Here is a 22,170-nt window from a genome sequence, read left to right as displayed (position 1 = left end):
AAGATAGTAAAATGTTTTAGCTAATGAGGTAAATTGTTTAATCAGAGTCTCCTGCACTTTTGTTGCTCATGGATCAGGAACACAACTCTTACCTCAGAGTCACTAAAACACAGGTTTACTTGGCAGGTGGATAGAGGGAGGTTGATCCTTACTGCACCAAGCTGACACCAGTCTGCAGCAGACACTGCACTACTTGGGGCCGTGCTGCAAACCCAAGCAAGGGTCAGACTTGAAGTTTCCATACCCTCTACCTAGGCATGGTGGTGATACAAAGTACAAAACAGTACCTGACTTAGGTTTTTCAGGGCTTTTTTTTAATTGTCATTAATTTAATTGTCATTTGGCACAAACCCATGGGTCAAAGTGCCTTCAAGGTGTTTATCATTACTCGTTTAGGATTTCCTTCAAGGACAGCTTGAAGTCTTTGCTGTCTTTTCAGGTAATATTTCTTTGAGAAATACTTTGTCACACAAAGTTACCTGTTGTAGTTATGGTTGGCCAACATAGTTTGCAAATACACCAAGTAATTTCTACCCCTGAAAAGTTGCATTGCATTAAAGTAACATGTTTTTTCAAAGTAATTGAGCAGTTTTTGATTCTTTTAGCTAAGCAGCAAAAAGATTCCCAAATGAAAGGAGTCTGAAGTCAACCAAAACATCTTTTTCAATCCAGTCAAAAATTTATTTTTACTTTCAGAAAGGAAATTATAGATATATTTGGATAGTCCAAACTGTGCCTGTAAAAGCAATGTGTAGGTGAAAAGCATCAAACACTTTATGAGAAGATTTCTTCAGATACAGTAATGTTTTCAATACTGCCTTTGGTACCTGATCAATCTCCTAATATAAGCCTTCTGCTGAATTACAATAAGGACAAAAAATCCTCAAAAAACTTGTTTTGGTTGGCCAAAACATGCATGAACTCTGACAGAGAACTGGTGGAGCAATAAATACACATGTTTAACACCTAAGGCACTGGTACCCTCCGTGGACTCTGAGAGTTCATTAAACCTTGCCCTGTAAACTTATGGACCAATTTTGTCTCATGCTGTCTACTCTGCCAAGTTCTTGCTCTGTAATTCCCTAAACAGGATAAACTCCTAAACATTCAGCCAGCAGCAAGAGGAGCAGCAGCTGAGCGTGACTAGCAGTCCCACCACCTCTCTCGCTGCCATGCCCACAGCTCGCTTTGATCCCTGCTTTAAATGATTGCTGTAATCAATGGAGCAATCAGGGAAACAGCCTGCCTTGCTGCCTGTGCCTTTGCTCTGTGCCTTAGGCCATCCCTAGCACCAGGATGCCTCTGGTCTGGCACTGGGCACCTGGGATCTTGCTTGGGCTGATAGCACATGCCAGCAAGGCACTTGTCTGTGCTTACAGATAATTCATCTCAGCTCTCTCCCTCCAAAAAGGAGGTGTGATAGCAATAGGTACCCTACCCCCAGCTTACACCAGAAGTCTGGCTTGTGGGTCTCAAATACCATGGGAGATAAATTCCCACATACACTCTGTAGGTATAAAGTTTTAAGTTGGCAGTTGTTCCCAGAGAGGGAGGTGGGAGGGCTTTATGAAACATTTGCAAAAACGCAAAGTTAATTTGAAAAACCTATTGTATTTTTACGTCTCTTGCCATTATAACAAAGTATTCAGCAAAATGGCGGTTCTGCAGCATAGGAGGATATTGTGTTTTTTCTAGCATAAGGGAGGTGGTTGAAGAAGCAAAATATCTACCTATAATTATTTCCTTTTTTCTCACCCTTCTTATACCTTTTTTCTTCTCTGTGAGTGGGGTCTGTGTTTATCACAACTTAGTCCCAGACTAAGTGACAGCCACTCCATGCTATTAACCTAAGATATTCTATATTCTTTATAGATTACAGATTTCAGAAACATCTTAGAAAACTTGGAATACAATCATTAGGCCTATTTTGTGCTTCTCTAACTGGTAAAGCGTGCAAGCTCCTAAAAGAGAAAAATGTAAGCTGGTAGTTCATAAGCAGTCACTTGTAAATAGCTTTTCATCCCTCAGAAAGTCATGCTTTAAAGTCCCGTAGATGTGACCGTGGCTGGTTCCCAGAGGGGATCTATGAACTGCTGTTGTCTTCCAGAATGAAGCCTCCATTCCTGCCTTTCCTGGAACACTGAGTGGATGAGGGTTTGAATGGAGACCCAGCTTGTGCTAGAAATGCCTGTGCTGAGCAGGATCCAGCCATTCCCCTTCCTGGTTTTAGGCAGAGAAGAGGGGATGGGTAATACTTTGCACTGAGGGTGAGCAATAATTTTACCTTTTGTTTTAAAAGGATGATGCTGTTTGAAACACCCCAACTTTGCAGCTGGGTGTAGGGAGGTGGGAACCAGAGTGCACTGACAGGAGCAGGGGAGGGTGGCCAGAGGTACATGATACATGGCTCTGTAATAGGGGGGCAACCTTGTCCTGCACCCCCAGGGTCTGGATGCTCAGGGATGTCTGGGCATGGTGTCAAGGTAACTTTAGAAAATTGCCAAGTTGTGAGACAGAACTATGAGAAGCTGATCTGTAAGTGATGCGCCCATTGAGTCAGGAGCTGCATTAAGCACAGTCTCTCACTCTTGATCCTCATCTGACCCTACTCAAAGACTTGTTTTCCTAATTTGACCATGGACCTGATTTGTTACCTTTGACTTGCCCAGCAATTGCTGTGCTGTGGCTGTTCCTGGTTTCTATCAGCAGAACTGCTTTGATTCACCTTTCCTTATGATGTAGCTGGTCCCTGTGGCTTCCCAAGTTTTTTTTTTCTTAGTTTTATCTCAACTCCATGATTTTGCCACCATAAACTATTCAAATTCATTGACCAGCACTCAAGAATCAGTTTAATTACATGTTAAGTTGGCTTTCTGAATTCAGGGCAAAACTACTGTTGTAGGATGACAGTGCTGAATTAAGGTTATTTGGGATTTGAATGTTTCCTGTTGACATCAACATCAGGCTTCAGCTAATTTCAACAACAAAAATTGTAATAAAATGTAGAAGTATGTATGTTTAAGTCACTATGTGGGAATGAAGCACTTGACTGTGATCTGGATATTGAGTACTGTTCAGAATTTTGCAGTAGTTACATTTGTACTGGAACACATTTTCAGTAAATTTCAAATAACTGGAATAATTGTATATACAGTTCTAGTAAACGGTTAACACAAATGATATGTTCCTACAGAGAAAGGATGATAACAAGTTCAGTAATTATGGGGAATGGGAATTAAACTTGACAAACTGCATGGGCACAGTAGAATTGCAGTCATGAATTTTGCTTTTGATTGATACCAAGAATACATAGTTGCTGGAGATTAATAATAACACTGAAATATGCATCATCCCAAGCAGCAGTATAAGTTTGTGTACTTGTATAAGTTAGGTGTTTGTCTTGAAGCATGTGATTGTTAAAGAAATACAAACTTTGGTCTGCAGAGATCAAGTATGAATGTGCAGCAATCTATTTAAAACTGGACACCTGCTATAGCTAAATCGCTAAATATAAATAAATCAATTTTTCAGAAATTTTATCTGAAATGTTCTTTCCCGAATTTTTGAGTTTCAAAACTTTTGGTGCAGCATCTCATACAGTGATGACAACAAGTGCAGGAGACTCTCTTAGAGCACAGAGCTAGACCACGATGAAATTCGTACCATGGCATTTCCATGTGTGTTGTCTGGGGCCACCACAGCTCTGCCCAGCCCATGTCCATCACGCCAAGGTGACAGGCTTTGCTCGAGCCTCCCTGCTCTGGATCTCAAGCAAGTGGTCACACAGGGGAAAGGACAGATCACTGCTTCTGAGAACTGGCTCTGGGCAGACAGCTTGTAGTCTGTTCTTAAACATTTCTGGTTTCATGCCTGCTCCACTCCTGCCTTGCAGTGAAGTGGGCTGTACCCTTCTTTCTCAATCCCTTGAAGCCCAAGCCTCATTTTCACAGGTGGTCTGTGCCCAACAGTGTCAATGGGCAGCTGGTGTGACTTGTCGGCTCAGTGAATTTTGGGGCTGATTTCTTACCAAGACTTTCTTTCTTTATAAGCTCCTTTGGAGAAGTTGCTGCTGCTAATTAATCTTGTAGAGGGCCATGCTCACTCTTGGCCTTTAATGATCAATAGTGTTTGATCAATTTTGTACTGATTAGTGCTGGTCATTTCTGGCTTAAAAAGGGTAACTTCTGTCTGACTCACTAATGTTTTGGGGCTGTAAAATGTCTTTTAGCACATTAGCACTGTTTTGTAGTGTGATATTTGATGGATGAATGTGTATGTTATCTATAACCTATTTTCTCCGAGCTCAGCCCAGAAAAGCAGCGTGCTCTACTCTCTATGGGAATATTGCAGGGTACCTTCATTTTCAGTCATAACCACATTTAGACATAGTGCTGCTGCTTTAAATTGGGGTAATGAAATCTTGACAAGTGGTTTGGACAAAAACAACACAAGCAATAACAGAGGCTTTAATAAAATGAAAGGATTTCCAGGGAATACCTTCATTTCTTCCCTCCTCCAATTTAATTCTTTTTGAGAATAATCAGACCATAACACAAGACTAAATTCAAGAGATGAACTTCAGCTGGAGAGGAAATAATGTCCATAAAATGTTTTCAAAGGTTGTTCATTTGTTTGAAATGAGTTCTGTGAGTCAGACTGATGTGCCTTAAATACTTTATAAGCAAAACTATTTAGTGCTTGAAGTACCTTTTCATCTGGGATCTCAGAGAGTTTTAGGGGAAGGGAAAGGAATAACTGATGTTACTGCCTGTTGCCAGCTAATAGCAGGCACTGTGTCACTCAAGGCAGCTCCTCCAGACCTGATTCCAGTGGGGATGGATTTGCTATGTCCAGCCCATGACCTGGTGTATGGACTGAATGGACACATCTGCCTTCCACATCCTCCTCCCCACTAATGGTGAGCTCTCACTGCAGCTTGAATCCGTGATATGGGAGAAGTACAAAGGTTTTGTTGCGTATTTTGGGGCATTTGGCTGGAAAACTAGAGGTGTCATGTCAAAATACCAATGGGTTTATTAAGGAAATCTCAGTCAGAGTGAGCTCCAGTTCAGATGATCAAATAAGCTTCAGGCAGGTCCAGAGAAACTTCAGATGCCCTCCTTCCCCACACTGCTGCACGGTGACTAAAGAGCAAATGCTCAGCATCACCAGGACCACTCTGTTGTCAGACCTCTGCTCTGAAGGCACATGCTCCTCACCTGCTTTGGTCTTTGGCCATGGTAACCCTGGTGAGGTTCACAGGGGGTGTGTCTGTGTCACAGCTAATTTTCTCAGTAGAATGTGGTCTGACATCCAGCAAGAACTCTCACAGAGCTCCAGTGATAACGACTTGTGCCACAGGGAACAAGTACAGGGAAAAAAAAAATTCCACCTTTATCTCTCCTGCTACTAGGAAATCTTGACCTTTAGTGGGATATAAGGAAGTGATGGCTGGGGCAAGGTTGGGGGCGTTGTGCAACACCTTTTAATGTGGGAAAGAACTGAGGATTATTCCATACTTCTTCGTGGCCATTAGCTCACAGTGCACTCACAGTTCAGCTTAGCTGATCTGGCTGGTTTTGAGTCAGGTCTCAGTGAAGGACATTTCACTTCCAGGTGAGAGATGAGTACTTTTACTTGGATGTGTATCTCACAATTTCTCCTGAGCACCTTTCTTCAGATAGAGGCCTAACAAAAGTCAGTCAGAGATGATGAGACTGCGTGCTTCATTAGCACCTTTTGTGTTTCAATGGACAGCGGGACAATTAACACAGGGCTCATTACACAAGAATTTTGATCATTTTCTCTGCTTATTCATCATAATATTTCTTCTGAGAATAGCAGAGGCTGTGATTAAGTGCAGGAATAATTCATGTAGTTTCTTCTTTGAGATTTCAATCACCTTTTTGGGGTCTAATTGTTTTACAGCCTTCATTCCTGAGGTACTTATGGCAGATATGCATAGAGCCCTGCACATAAACTATACTCTTCAACTTCTGGTTGAGGTTATTTTCTGCTTGCAACACAGACCAGTAGCCCTACTTGGAAAAACCTCAAAACCACAGTCTCAAGGTCTAGCAAGGTCTAATAAAGCATGAGAACCACAAAACAAGCCAGAATAAGCCCCAGGGGCTTAGTCCTGGTCCTTAAGATTAATGTAAAAACATTACAGAATGTCTTTATTGGACTAAGACCCCTCCAATTACCCCACTGTTTGTTATTGACAGCAGACAATGGATGTCCTTAGAGGAGAGTGTAAGAACAGGACAAGTAAGCAGTGATACTCGTCAAGAATACTGTCCCATCCTCCAGCAGCAGAACCTTCCTGAGATGTTTATGATTTTATATTTCATAGTTTTAGATGGAATTTTCCTATATTAATTTGTTCAATATATGCATCATGAGAGGAGTAAACCACAGTGCTTTGTGAGGACAGTTCACAAGGAGCAATATGATGTTCTGCCAACTGTCCCAGCATGCAGGCTGGGAGATGTGGGGCCCATTTCCATCACTGTCACTGGGTGGGATTGGTGTGGATCACTGCTCTGTCTGTCCTGGTGCTGCTGTTTTCCTTTCTTCCCATCTTCCTCTCCCACCAGTTTCCATAAGCTTGACTGAAAAACCTCTCTCTGCTGAAGCTAGACCTACTCTGCTGGAAATTTCAGACATGGAGGCATAGGTTGCATTTGTCCAATATCTACCTAGGAAGTACTCTGAGTGCAACAAAAAGGGATACACCCAGAAGAGAAAAAGACATAAAATAGGTTTAATTTTAGACAACTAGCTTCTCTGGGCCTGTTTTTCTCGTACCTATAAAATCCTCTCACTATGATGTCAAGGGGTACTACTGGAAAACCTCTGTCAAATATCATATACCACACAGGACTCTGACTCTGTAAAGGGTGTTTTTGAACATCTGAAGAGAGAAATTGCATAGAAAAGTTGTAGAAAATAGTTTTCTGTTGGAAAGTCAGGTTTTAAGATATGGATACTCTGTAGGATTTTAAAATCTGGGGAAATACAAAGACTTTTACTTCCAAGTGGCAGGATAATATGAGAGAAAAATATTTTATTTAATAAAATATGGGGAATGAAACTTTGAAAACAGTTTTCAACAGCTTTGACCAAAACCCAGTTTTAGGTTCCTAAGTCACTTAATCTTTACCTCTGTTTCAAAGTGTTGACAATACTTATTGTGTAGCTGAAGGTCTGCACTGAAAAGATATGGGTCATTTCTGCTAAAATTCATGCAGTTATTGAAGTTTTCAAACATTCATAATAAATTAAATGAGTATCTGCTGAATATTCACAAATGGAATCTTTTATTTTTTAGAAAACTGGAAATGTATTTTGACTACTTGGTAATGAGCATGTTAACAAATCAGGGTTCCCATTATTTGATTAGCAGGGGCACTAATATATTCTGCCTATGAAGCTATGATGCAAAGATGAATGCTGAGCCCAGTCAATTCAGAGCTGGAAAAAGGTTTTCTTATTCCGCAAAGATTTAAATTCCTTTTCCTGTTCAGCACCAAGTGGATACAAAGACCTCTCAGTGAGAAAAATAATTGTGCTTAGGGCTTGGCATGTGGAGGCACAGGGTGTAGAGTGTGCAAACATCCCAGCTGGTGGGAGATGCTAATGCCTGGAGAGGATCCAGCTTCCCAGCCTCATCCCTGCTGAAAGCAGCCACCTCCCTGCCTGCAGAGCTTTGCCTCAGCATTCTCCTGCACCTGGTTTGGACTCAGCAAGAAGAATCACCAAAAAGCCACCAACCCCACTCACAGTCATGGCTGGTCTTGGCTCAGCAGGGAGGGACCAGCAGTGCCCCTGGGGTGGGCACTGTCTCCTCAGCCCCACAGGAACTGGAGTAGGCTCCAGAGGGAGATCCAGGATCCAACTGTACATGTTCAACAGCCCAGGCAAGGTCCTAAAATGATGCCCTCTGCTCTAGGGAAGAGCTCTGCTTGTGTCTGCCTGTGAACTCTGCCTTGGACTTATGCGTGTGGTAAGGAGACTCCTGGGAGTATTCAGATTCTGATGAATCAACAGCTTTTAATTTGAAAAATAATAGTTGTTTCAGTAAGTGTTTCCTGGCTGGTGCTGCTGGAGTATTTTCATCTGTGCTAGAATATCATATTGCTAGGAGGGGAAGCTCATTCCACCTAATTGTACTAAGCGTGTGGTGATGGAGATGGGAACCTAATTATCTTCATCAAATTGATTTCATTTTGGTTACCACATGGCTATTAGAGGAATGACAATAAATTTTGGTCTCTTTGATCAGGACTGGAGTTTAACCAACATTTCTAAAGTCATTAATGTGTTATGCCTCCCCCAGGCTAATGATTTGATTACCATGTAAATGTACTGAAGCCAAACACTTCAGCTATACATTATGGATGATGGATAGAAAGTTTTGAGAAAATACATGTTGTACTAAATGCAACTGAAACACAGAGGATGCCAGATAGCTCCTAGCAGTCAGGGAGAGACATAGAATTGTGGAATCATAGAAGATCTCAAATTGGAAGGTTCCCATAAGGATCATCAAGTCCAACTCCCTGCTGTGTTAAGGAGTACCTAAGATTAAACCATATGACTAAGAACATAATCCAGAATATTTTTAAAACACTACACAGTTGTCACTTTGTAATTTATCTCTTTTCAGGACTTTCTCTTTAGGTCTGTTGATCTCTGTGAGTTCAGAGAAGGCTGTCTCAGCCGCTCAGGCCCATAATGATGGTGTAAGAACAAAATACATCTAGAAGCTTTATTTAGATCAGTCCTGAGCCTGGAAGTATTGAGGAACCCTTGAGAATTAAACCCAGCTCCCATCACCTTGGATGCTTCCCCACAGCTTGCCTGCTTGAGGGGACTGAAGTGCTGAACTGCCACTGGGAAGAAACTGGGACATATTCTGTCATAGCTTTTGTTCTTATGTATCTATATATACAGTTATATAGTACCAAGGAACTCCACGGAATTTTATCTTTGTGAATTTTTAGTCTTTTTTTCCTGATATGCAAAAATATGGTTGCATCATGACATGTTAGTATTTGTGCCTATTACAAAATATGCATATGTAGGTACATGTTGATATATACTTGTTACTAATGTGCTGTAGCTCTCACTTACATAACCATAACACAATGTGACAAATTAATAGATTTTGCATTTAAATATTCTATAATGTATTTTAATGTGTTTTAATCTTAAGCCCTTTCTGGGCTTGCTACCATCCTTTTGTCTTTCCCAGGTTGATTTGCATTGAAAGGAAGCAGAACTTGCTCTGGCCACCTTGGCACTCTGTGCCTCATTTTCCCGTCAGTAGGGGATCAGCATATGGTACGGTTCAGTAAGGACAGGGGATGGATTAAACGTACTACAGCTATATGGGTCTACTGGGAACAATAAATATCCTACCTATGCATAAAAATGTATTTTTAGGCATAAAATCTTCAACCTTGCCAAAGAAATGTCTTAGAAGGGCTCTGACACACTCAGGAAGTGAGAGGAAAGGAGCTGGAAGGGGTAGGAAAGTTTGCAAGGCTGGTCCTTCTGTCACTTCTGTTTCACAAACCATCTTGTGCACTGACATCAGCATTTCCAAAAGACTTCTGTTCTTGCCAGCATCTCTGCAAATGCCACTGTTGGTCACTCACTGGGGCAGGGTATCCCCGGTATTTCAGCCAAATCACCCCTTTCCCCTGGCTGGATGCTACTCCCAGGGCAGAGGTGTGGTTGTGCTGAGTGCCCACACAAACCATCGCTCCCCATGGGGCTGGAGATGTCCCAGGACAGCTCCAGGGCACTCTGGGGAAGTGAGAAAAGACAGAGACATGCAATGTTGAAAGGTGGGGGGAAAAAGGGCAAGACCTACTGGTGCTAAGGGGGAAGCCCAGAGCTAATGGCTCTGTTCCATGGAGAAGGAAATTCCTTCTCCATGTCCCCATCCCATCCCTCTCCTGCCCTCCCCTGGCTCTGCAGCATGCTGATCCCATGGAAAAACAACTTCGACTTCCAGCTAAGAGAGATTTAGCTTAGTTTTTTTTTCTGTGTCAGTTTTCTGCCCATTTAGTGATTTGAAGTAGTTTGGGAGGATGGTAGGGAGAGGGTGGTAGATGCAGGCAGGAGCAGGGAAAGGGGGTGGAGAGAAGCACAAAAGGGATTCTTCCCGTTTTGGGGCAGCAAGCAGGGAGGATGACTGAACCTGCTTCACATGGCTGTGCCCTTTAGAAATGTACACAAAGAGAGGTAGAGAAGATTGGCTCAACTTCTGATTTAATTGATTAAGAGCAGGTATTGACTCGAGGTGTGGGGAAGAAAAAGTTCTTCTGTTTGGTAGTCTGACACTTACAATCCTAGCCCAAGTACATTCATAAAGAGACTTCAACAACAGTTCAGTGTTTATTGTCCATGTGGAAGAAAAAGGAGGTTCATATGATTTTTCTGAAGCCTGGAAAGAAGTATGTGGGAATAGGCCTTTGCCTCCTGCTTTCTCCCAGGTTATAAATTTGCCATCCTTCTTTGCAGCATATGCCTGCTCCAGCTTTATGGAAGGCAGCAGGAAGGGAGTAGTGAGTGATGCTGAGAGGTGGAAAGCCTCAAAGAGAACCAAAACACATTAAATGGCCAGAACAATGAATACACACAATTCTCCAGTTGACAGAAATATATTAAATGCAGGTGCTCTTGTCACGGTGCCTGCCTGAAGAACCACTCCATTATAATTCAGTGAGAACAGGCAGCAAGAGCCCCCATCCACAGATCAACAAGAATGACCCCCTGCACCACGCCCTTGGGGAATGCTTTGCAGGCAGCTCCTGGGCTGCAATGTACGGGCTCGCCAGCTTCTGCTGATACATTTGCGTCTCTTACTCTGCAAACATGTAGATATTTAATGAGGTTTCTTTCCAAGGGAGAGAAGTAACATCAGAAGGAGAACAGCAGCTTCCCCAGTAGGGAGCTCTGACAAATAACGGAGATCTCACAAGTGAACATGTGTGTTATTCCAGTGTTATTTGCAAGTGCTTTTCAGTTATGTGTGTTCACAGGGAGGTGAGGGCTGATGGTCTGAGTGTAGATAAAAGGGGGTAAGGGGACCTGTGTTTGTAGTGTCACCATCACTGCACAGAATGGTTCCTTCTCCTGCTTTCCTTTTAGCCCCCTCCATCATGTTGGCACAGGTACACGTGATGTGCTGTTGTGAACCAGACTGAACACTTGGATCCACTATGAAAGAATATCCCAGGATAAAAAAGAGAAAGAAAAGGATACCAAGTATTCAGCAGGATCAGCTTTGGGCATCACTGGGCATCTGCCTGGACTCCAGTGCCAGGGAATTAGGGGACCATACCTTTTTCAGAGATAGTCCTGGGTTAAATGCAAGTAAAACTCCTGGTTAAACAGCAGGATATACAGCCCTGTACACCACCTTCTCTGAGAGAGGAGTCTCTGGGCTGATGGGCCATGGAGCACCAGTGTCCTGGTTCAGCACACAGGATGGAGTCCTTAAGCAAATATATTTAAATCTAAGTATGTATACACACATGAACATACATATATGCCAAAGCTCCAGGCCCATGGGCTGCAGCAGCTCCTTGGATACACTGAGGGTTTTCTCCTTTGGAAAGCAAACCAAAGGCCAGCCCTGCCAAGCTGGAGGCAGCTGGATTATTTGCTTGCTTTTCCTGGGTAACTCCTGCCATTTCCCCAGTGCCGTCTGCTGCTGCCAGCGCTTGCGGAGAAGGAGGCGAAGGACTGAAGGGCTCTAGTCTGTTAATTTATTTTAATGAATATAAATTAATGCAGTTTTCTCTGGCTTGCAGATATTGAAGGCCAGTATGACTCATAAGCATAATCTATCTTATCATGGGTGGCAATAATACGTTAATCACCTCTGATGGAGGCTCCTGCAGCCCTGTTGCAGGTGGGGGGAGCCGACAGGCAGGGCTGGGTGGAGGCGAAGGACCATGAACACTTCTCCAGCTGCTGCAGGCACAAGACAAGCAGCAGCAGTAACTCAAGCATCTCTGCAGCAATTTGTGGTTTAGGACCCCTTTAGCAGTAAAAAAGTTAGGTTAAAGGCTACAAAAGGGCTGTCAAATTATTCACCCAGTAATAAGAATAACTGTGAAGTCACAAACTATTTCAAACCTCCCTGTAAAAGACACAGAGAACTGCTCAGTTCAAGCTGTATTTTTAGTTTGGTTTACTGTTTCTCCATGTGTTGTTTTACATTTATCTATATTAGCAGCAGGCACTCGGCAGTGCTAACAGGGGAACACAAATGCGCCCGACCTCAGTGGCACTGTGGCTCTGAAAACAGTTGGTTTGGAACATCATTGTGCGTCTTTCTGTCAGGTAAATTTGTAGTGAGAGTTGGCAAGGAGAAAAGCTCAGCAGCAAACTAAGCACGTTTATGGAAACTTAAGCTGACCTTATGGACCTGGTCCTGGGACAGAGGCACTGCTCTGCTGTGATGGGGGGACCACACTTCGTTGTCCTTGCCATCTTCCCGGGAAGGTTTGTGTAATCTTACCTGCAGCGGCTGAATAGAGCTTTTTCCCCATGAAAACTGCATGAAGAATGACAAAGGAGGAGAGAAATTAGCAGCAGGAGTAAAGTATGGCACTCCCTGGCCAATCCCATAAGCACTAAAATGCTTCACCAGTTTAATGTCATTTCACAGGGTAATCTTCAGCCAGCCTTGTCTGGAGACACTCACAGGCTGATTCGGGTGCTCAGTGGTGCAAATCATTGAGTTGCTCTGTGAAAGCACAAGGAGAGGGAATGATGAAGCGTTTTCATGTACCTTTTTCCTGTGACCTTAACCCCCTAATTCCCTTCATAAACTGAATTCTGCTCAGTTACACTAGTCTAGGTCCTTTGAAGTCATAGATTTGCATTTAGGTGGCAGTTTTACCTAAGCTGGACAATTCCATTTAGTGAGCCAATTTTTTTTTTTTTTTGCATCTCACTAACATTTTTGGGATAGAGTGATCTCCACATCCCTCCTTGAGTGAAAAAGGGATCATTTTCAGAATGATTCAGTCTTCTCTTTTGCCACAGTTCTTCAAGTAAGACCAGTAGGTTATGAGACAAATGGATGTACAATTTAGCTACTTCTGCTCTGTGCCTCACCCCTTAAGTAACCAAAAAAGAAGATAAAAGAGTATTTTAGGAAAGCCACACATGGAAAACAGAGCTGAACTACAGCAAATGTCCCAATAATGAGAAAGGTTCTTCCGATGTATTTTCACTTGTTAGAGGGTCAAAGAGGTACTGGATCAGATGAAAAAAATAGGTCTGGGAAATGCTGAGCCACCACAGGGAAATTCCAATGCAAAAGCTCAGATGGCAGTGATGTATGATTTTGGTTTTCAGTGTGTACAGATGTGTCTGGCTAGGAATGAAGATTTGGCACAAAAAATCATTCACATGGAATTAATACTCTTAGTTCTCAAGTTGAAACATGAATTTGGTATCCACCTAACCCTGGTGCTTTCTGCCAGTAATGACTCTTACAATGATGTCAATAGCAGCAAAGTTATATTAAGAATAAGTCCTTTACCAAAACTCTAAATAGGCACAGTATATATTATTTAGTCAACCACCAAAACTGATTGGCTGGAACGTCTTTTTTATAGGATTGAAGATGTTCACACAATGTTAAAAGCAGGTCAATCTGTTTGCACATACATATATATATATATACATATAATATATATATATATACATATTATAATAATACACACACATACTGTATTCTTTTCTTACAGCACTGATATATAAATACTCCAAAAGCCCAGCTTCCTGTGACAAGGAATACTTGCTGGTTTTTAAAATGGAGAGAAACAGTACGGTCCTTGTGGTTTGCAGATGCTTTCTCTGGGAGTCAACCTCCCATGCCCAGCCCTCTGAAATGCAGGAGTCCAGATTCCCTGTCCCATTAGTGAGAGAAGCCAGACTCTTGAGAAGGCCAAGTTCTCCCTTGTCTCTTAGACCTGTTTTAAGTGGCATGAATCACCTTATGGACCACTTTTTCCTCTATTCAGGGAGCTTAGAAAATGGATTTCAAACTAAACATCTGTCCTTTGGGTGGGTGAAATGGTTAAGGTGAAAATGGTCTGAACAATTTCCTGTGCTGTGAACTTGTTACTGGAGGGAAGCTGCTCCCCTATTTGGTGGTCTCACTTGTTCATCTCTTCCTCACTTCAGATGGTAAAATCTAGACAAGAACTCCGGTCTTCCTCCTTTCCCAGGTAAGTATCCCCAGACCAGCTATATTATCAAGTCTATTTGTTCTCTCTCATGCCAAAAGGTTATTAAATTATAATATATGTGAAATGATAGTGAAAGGTTATTACATGACTTTCTGGTGGTTGTGATACTTACCTGTCCCTTTAGGCAGCAGCCTGCGGGGTTTATCAGTTGAGTCATTCGATGCAAAAGGACCCTCCTCTTTTGCTGGGATGTGATCTTGTAGAGGCTTTGAGAGGATCAGAGGTAGAAAGTGTAGGTGTAGTTCATGAATCTGGACAGGTCAAAGCAGGGTGGGGATCAGCACTTGACCACACGCCAGGCAGCCAAGTCAAGGCATGCCCAGAAGAAGATGTGCAGGTTCTATAGGACATTTAACATCAGAGGCTGAGCAGGGATTTGGTACCCAACGATGTGGGGTTTAGTGTTGATAATGAAAGTTAGGTTAGCAAGTCCCTTTTGAATATCAGCTCATCTCCTACTGAAACCTGAGATTTAGGAGCCCAAGTCCTCCCACAGTTTTGTGTGATAGTTAGAATTTTAGGAGCCTGTGGTGTCAAGGGGATGCTGTTGTTACTCCTGAAAATACTTCCCTTAACCACTGAGACCAGGATGTGAATAAACTATTTTGCTTTAAAAAAAAAAAAATTTACTTTAGAATCCACAGTAAAAATGCTGTTGTCTTTAGATTAAGAGTACACTCTTAAGAGAGGTAAACAACTGAATTTACTTGTTAAAATAAATGAAATAAAAGCAATTAGTCGTAAAGGAATGGGTGCCACGAAAGGCAGGGCTGGGTGTAGTTGGGCTGGTGGTGCTGGAAAGGAAGGGTGCTGCATCTACACCAACTTCCTTCATGGTATGTCAAAATAAAGCCCATGCAAACACGTGAGGCATGCCTTTGAGGTTGCAAGAGATGGAGAAGTAGGCACCAGTTAGCCTGTCAGAGGCACTGGTCAAATAACAGCAGTAGGTACCATTCTTGACATATTTATTTTCCTTTGAGGGCAGGTATATTTTTGGTAAATTGGATGTAAAGGAAGGATTTGTCTCCTCTTGGCTTAAATCATTTCACAGTGTTATAGGCTGTAAAGGCATCTGTTCAATGCCAGAGGAGAACAAACAGGACTTTTTCTTTTCCATGGCAGAACAAGACTTTAATGGTCTAGCGGTAGTAATTCTGTATTGCAAAGGAAGTTGATAAAATAGAACATAAACTTCTCTAATAGAGGATTTAATTACCAGGAAAGCCAGGCCGAATGAAGCATTTGAGCAGAACTATTTCATTGCTGAAAAGACAATGATTATTAATCCCCTTTCTCCAAGGCCACGTAATTTATTCAGGAGGACCTGGAGTAGTAAGAAACCACATGTATCTATGGGTGTGCATTTGCTTGTATGTCTTTGTGTTGTTTGGTGTTTTTTTTTTCCTGTTTGCATCCAAACAGACTGTCACTACTCTTTAAAAAGTCTCAGAATTTCTCTGGCTTTACTCAGATTTCCAGCTAAACTCATGTATCCACATGATCAAGCTGAAACCAGCCAAAGTAATCAAGGGGCTGGACAGTAGGCACAATGGTAATGAATCAAAAAGCTTAAAAAGCTCTTAAATTCCATTTCATTCTTCAACCACGAGCATGGCTATCAAGTTTTAACTGCACGTGGAAGGATTTTTATTTGTTATTTATCTGAGAAACAGGCACTTCTCTGAAGCCCTCTATTAGTCATATATCATCTTGTTCATGTTTTATGCTTTTGCTTTTCCAGTATCCATTTGGAAAGAATAAATGTGCCTGATGACACCGGGGTGAACACCTGTAAAGTTTTAAATGCAGTTCTGGTATTTAGCCTTTAAACTTAATGAGATTAAACACGGAATCCATCCATACAATTTACACTAATGACTGCTTTGTAGTTGTTTTCGGCAGCCAAATTGTATCACGCTGTGGCGCATGGTCAGGCATAGCAGCAACTTTTGGAGGAGAAATCAGCTGGGAGCCTTCTGCTGTGCTCCCAGCCATGGGCATACTGCCCAGGAGTGGGCTGAGGGACTGCCAGGCTGTGCAAAGCCCCCACAGAGACCTCTTCACCTCCACCTTTTACCCTTCATGGCCAAAGCTGGTCTCAGCACGTCCCTCCATAGCCCCTCTGCAAAGAGAGCTGATGCTGTGCGAGGCTTTTGCCAAGTGAAGAATTCAGTGTTCACATTTTTTAACACAAAAATAATTAGCTCATCATCTTGAGGGTGGATAATGGCACAAGCTGCCTTTCCACTGGTGTTGCTTCTCTTCTGTCTCTTTAAGACAGTGTTATAAGACAGTGTGACCATTTCTACTGGTAGGAAGGCTGTGGTAAGGATGAGACTATGGGTGGGGTTTACTCTACATATATACAATTAAAGCAGTAAAACTGATGTGTGCAAATACACTTTGAGATTGACAAATACTGAGAATCTGTGGCTTTTTTTGCTCAAGGCAAAAATTCACCATGGCTGATGGAATTGGGTCAGCCCACAGCGACTTTTTTTCTACACAAACAACTTCACCCTGTCAATGCTTTCTTCTCCCTCCTCCTTATCCTGCCCAATTGCCTAATGACATAGATCCAAGCTAAGGAAATACAACTGCAGCAAAGTCTTCACTTGAAAATAAAGCTAAGTATAGTTCCTACTGGGCAATGAAACCCATGGGGTGGTCTGTGAGGGTCCAACACCAACTTCTTCAACAAGAGCAAGCAAGGAAACTGTGTGGCCAGTGAAACTGTTGGGGTTCCCTGAGATCTGCTGGTCCCCAATTTCATTTGGAACCAAATCTTCACAAGGAGAGGGATGGGGAAATCTACTTTTTAGACACTGTTAGTGTATTCCATACTTTGATAGTGAGTGCTGCTGAAAGGCTTGGATGCTTTGGTAACACCAATGACCTCTATAAGGACTGCACCAAGGGAAATCATCTCAAGGCACCAGGTGATGCCTCATACAACAGTGTTAAACCTTTGTGGGGATGGTGTGGTTTGGGTTCAGTGAACATTAGTCTGCTGTAGCTGAATACTGATTGTTCAAAGCAAGAGTAATCCAAGGCCACTCCATCAAGAAGCAGAAATCTGCAGAGAGGTACTGACCTTTTCTTCATCACTTCAAGTCTCCGGTAGTGTGCGTTTGCAAAAATGCATATTAATTTTTTATTAAGAAAGATATTTGAGAGTAACCTAGAAGAATTAAATAGAGATGTACCCAGTTCACTATTCTTCCAGGACTAACACTATGTCCCTTTATGGCTTCATTACATAAGCAGGCAGATCCCTCTCTCTGACATACAAGTGTGTCATTCCCACAATGCATCAAATCCAAACTGAATAAGAACATGTCTGTAGATCTACAGTAGGTGTGTGCTAAAGTATATACTAGCACTCTGGAGCACATTCCAATTGATTGCTAAATCATAGGGAAAAATGGTCAACAAACAATGAAAGAACAATTTTACTTGGCATTTTATTCACTTAACAGAAACATTCACTTATCAGGTATCACTGAGTGCAATTTTACAGAACTTAGCAGCAAATTCACATATGTAAATTCAGATTTATTTTCTTTTGTTGTCTTTTCTCTTTCTTTTTCTTTTTTTTTACAAATATTACAAATGTACATCCATTAGTACAGTATTGCCATTCACTCATGCGTGTTATGTACAGAATCCTCACTGCAGAATTACTACTGAGCATTTTTTCCTTTGCTTCAGGAAATGCTGCATGTAGGTCATGTGTGCTTCTGGGATGAGGTCCCATCACACTGTTGCTGCACATAATGAGAAGAAATAGATATTTAAGGTCATATTCAACCCTGGTGCACGCAGGTGCAACTCCAATGCCTTCAATGAGATGAGCTGATGCCCACTTGCAGGGGAGACTTGGTTTGGTCCCCAGTATTAAATTCATTCTGGCAGCTGAATCCAGGGTTGCATTTATGTATTACTTGCAACAAAGGTTAATTCAGTCCCATCACACTTTTCTTTATGTCCTTAAAAATAACCAGGCATGGTGCTTTGTTGTCACAATAGCTGCAACACCAGCCTGTGGAATCATATGCATTAATTCAGTTGACGTCATGCCACAGCTGGAGGAGGATGGATGAGGGCAGGGAGATGTAAGGAAGAGCCATTGAGGTCTCTTGTGTGCTAGATAAGGGTGAATTTGGAGAGGAAAAGCAGAAGACACGCTTCCTCCTGCCCTGTGGATCTCTGCATGAGAAACCTTGTCCTCCTCTCTGGTCGCGCTGTGGTTTCTCTCCCTCGGTGGGAGCAGCCAGAGCCCCTGGAACCACCACTGCCAATGTCACCGGCAGCTTGTCCCACACCTCCAGTCATTTGCCTGGCCCCCCACCTGCTCATGGCCCCTCTGGTGCCCAGATCACACTGGAAGTCTGCACCAGTGACAGCTTTGTTAGAGGACAGGACCATGTAGAGGTACCTGGAAGCTCCAGAAGGTGCGAAAAATATTCTGAATGTTAATCAGCAGAGCTGACAAAGTGGTCAAAGTATTGAGAAAGTGATTACTGCAAGGTGTTTCCATTATTGAAACATCTCAGGTTTTTGGTTGATTTTTTCTTTTTTCTTTTTTTTTTTTTTTAAACTATTTCTACTCTAAGGATACTTTTTTAAATATTTTTGGTAGTTAATATGGAATGTATTATTTTGTTGAAAAGGTTTCTAGAAGGGGAGAGCTTTGTTTTATCTAATTTAAAAATTCTAGTTTATCACAATTGTTTTTATACAAGACACTATAGATAAATCTTGTAGTTTATAATCTAAAAATAAAATCTCATCAAAATACTGTAGCTATTCTATTGTGGGCATCAATAAACAATGTATTTACTGTATATGGCTCTCCAAACATGATAAACCCTATACAAAGAGCATCTATCTTTACTGATAGGAACAGTTTCCCGTGTAAAGGAAATTACATGGAAAAATATGAGCCTTGTGTTGTTTGAAAAGTAACTCAGCTTGACAGTTCTGAGAAAATACCAAGACAATTATCACAAATCAGTAGCAGCATGTTATATACAGATTTAAAGAGAATCACAGGAATAAAAAGAAAAACTGTAGTCATATACCCGCAAATCCTGTCATCTAAAACCCCAAAAACTTAGAGAAATGTACAGAGCATTTGAACGTTGGTTTTGCAATGGGACTATCAAAGCTCAGTTCTCTCATGACTGTATCTTCTACATTCTGATGAAATTTGGGATGGTTCAAAGATGAGATTGTATCAGACCCAGCCACAGTTATGAAAAAAATATTTAACTGTTGGGGTATACTTGTCTCCTAAGTGAAAAACTCCATCTGCTTTTCAGGCTGCAGATGAACATGAATAATAATAATAACACTTGGCATTTACAAAGATCTGGAATCTGAAAGCTCATGCATTGAGTAAGACCTTACCCAAGCCTGTAGTTGCATCTGCTGTTCTTATGTCAACTGGACTGTATGGGGAGGTAAAACTCACTGCAAAAGTGACAGAATCTGGCTTACACTGTTGCATATGACCAGGGCATTTTGATCCTGCCAAATTCCTTAGATGTGAAGCATTTAAGCATTATTATCCCCATTTGACAGGTGGAGAAACTGAGGCAGGAAAGAGCCAAGTATCAAATGTGCTCTCTTGTTTGGGGATGTGTTAGTTGTGGGTACCCAACCCAGTGATTGTTCAGATGCATGGAGCATCCTGAGCTCACATCCACTTAATTCAGGGCTGTGGTTCATCAGAAGCTTGCAAATCTGAAACTCTGGGTCCTGACTATAGCCTGTCTGATTTTAGGCAGCTACCTGAAGATCCAGAACCAGCAGCATCGTCACACTGGTCTTCAGGCAGTGCAGGGTTGAATTGCCCTCTTGACAAGGATCTGCATCCTGGCTGGTGTCTAAAGGGCATGTGTGATGAACTGAGCCTGGAAAAGTAAAATTTGCAGCATGCAGAGGCTTGTGACCAGAGTTGAAGATTTGGTGGGAAGTGGTTGTCCGAGGCATCAAAGGGAATATGTGTAAAAACCAAGGGCATCCTGACACCTGGCTTTGTGCTCAGAGCCAGCAGTGGAAAACGGAATTTAAAAGTGCTCATTATCTTTGAGGTCCAAATTCTTATCACAGATTTAGGCAGCTAACAATGATTTTTGCATAGAGGTTAAACACCTTTTATTGTGAATGATTATTGGGTGCTCTGAGAGCTGCTGCCATGCTGTGTGCCCAGGGTACTTCCATCTCTGCTCATTATTTTCCATTATTCAGTGATGACTCTTGCACTGATTGTGTAAGGGAAAACAAACTCTGTTTTTGATCAGATAGGTGCCCCACTAACACCTCAAATCAGTAATAACCAACAACAATAAACAATGAAAAGCGGAATCTTGGTGGGGATGGCATTGTAATTTGGGCAGGTACATTCTTGGGAAGGGATCATGAAAAATCAGTTTTCTAAGGTTGAGTTCAGTGCATCAGACACCTTTCTACTTATATATTTCCAATACAGAATTAAAAGCAAATATTCCAATGGAGGTTGCTATTAAATCTCAGACTGCTTCAGTTCTCTCTGCTCATGCGTCCTGCCTCGCCTTCTCTCCAGCTGATTGGATCCAGTTGTGTAGCAAAGATGCCGAGTGATTTACACAGTTAGTAGGAACTGATCTTGCTCTGGGGGTTTCTTCACCCAGGTGCCCAGACCGGCTTTCTGAAATGCTTTAAACAGCTGCTGCTTAACAGACTGGTACGTCTGAGCCACCAGCTTTGCCTCGCTGTACACTGATGGCATGTCTCCATGGCTTAGTACTCGTGTGCTCAGCTGCAGAACAAAAATCAGGAAAGGGGAAAAAAAATGAAATAATAATAAAAAAACCAACCAACGAGCCAAAAGCAACAGGAGGCTTCAATAGCTGTATAATCTTCTTACATTTCATAAGCAGAAAACAAACTATCACTGTGCTTTGTGTGTTTGCTTTTAGTTTAACAACCAAAAAAACAGGGGAGCAATAAATGCCGGTGGCATGGTTTTGAGCCATTGCAAGGAGCAAAGGGGTGAACAGCTTTGCCTTGGATTGGGCATAGGCAGTAGCAAATCTTGGTGTGTTCTACAAAGGCAGGGTGCTATTTCTCAGCTAAGATGAATTTTAGGGACAAAAAGGAAAAAAATCCTTTCTGGAGATCTTTGAAGAATGTGCTCAGTTTAGCCAGGGAAGCAGAACAGCTCAGTGCTTCCAAGTAATGCCAAGAGACAGAAGACTTTCTACACTCTACCATTTCACCTTTGTAATCTGTTATTGGTGGAAATGCTGTGAAACATGCTCTGGACAGGGCACAAATCAGGAATCAGGTTTTGTGCTGGTGCAGGAAATCCAAGTGTTCTGTTTGAGCACTGGAGTCACCCACCAGGAGATACCTCAGGCCAAACCAGTGTCCAGTACCCCTCATCCCCTGGAAGGACACGCAGCAGCGAGCACCCTTTGCTCTGCAGAAGGACTAAATAAATGGACTCCTGCCCAAGTCTCTACAGTGCCAATCCAGCAGTGAGGCTTTGATGTCTTGCAAAAGAAACCGAAGTCTAAAAAATGTCTTGGAACAAGCAGTTGGGTGAATGCCCAATGCTTACATGACAGGGGAATAGCACCCTACAGGGAAAGGCACCCTCAAAGCACAGCCTGGTGAGCAAACAGCACTCTTTTCCTTCTCTCTAAACAGGAGAGATGCTGAGAGACAGATTAAAGGAGAATGTGAACATGCAGCCTGCAATGAGCTGCTCCCATCTGCGTGTGCCAGCATTCCACGGGGTTGTACGGCTGGGGCTGTACTGGCCAGGCAGCAAGGGAGGGTGACACTGCCAGCCATAAGCTGGCCTGGTGGCAGTGGCTTCCCTCTGGTT

General features: G+C 42.3%; 1 protein-coding gene across 1 annotated transcript in view; it reads right to left on the bottom strand.

Moving 5' to 3' along the window:
• Positions 1-17,737: 17,737 nt before the first annotated feature.
• Positions 17,738-22,170, bottom strand: part of ADARB2 (adenosine deaminase RNA specific B2 (inactive)) — a 305,220-nt gene continuing 300,787 nt past the window's right edge. The window contains exon 10 of the mRNA XM_032708225.1: positions 17,738-21,096. Coding sequence (XP_032564116.1) covers positions 20,920-21,096 — 177 coding nt within the window. The 3' untranslated portion in view covers positions 17,738-20,919. The remainder of the gene's footprint in view (positions 21,097-22,170) is intronic.

The sequence above is a fragment of the Chiroxiphia lanceolata genome, chromosome 1, assembly GCF_009829145.1.
Source record: "Chiroxiphia lanceolata isolate bChiLan1 chromosome 1, bChiLan1.pri, whole genome shotgun sequence".
NCBI lineage: Eukaryota > Metazoa > Chordata > Aves > Passeriformes > Pipridae > Chiroxiphia > Chiroxiphia lanceolata.
This window is presented reverse-complemented; position numbering and strand designations above follow the sequence as displayed.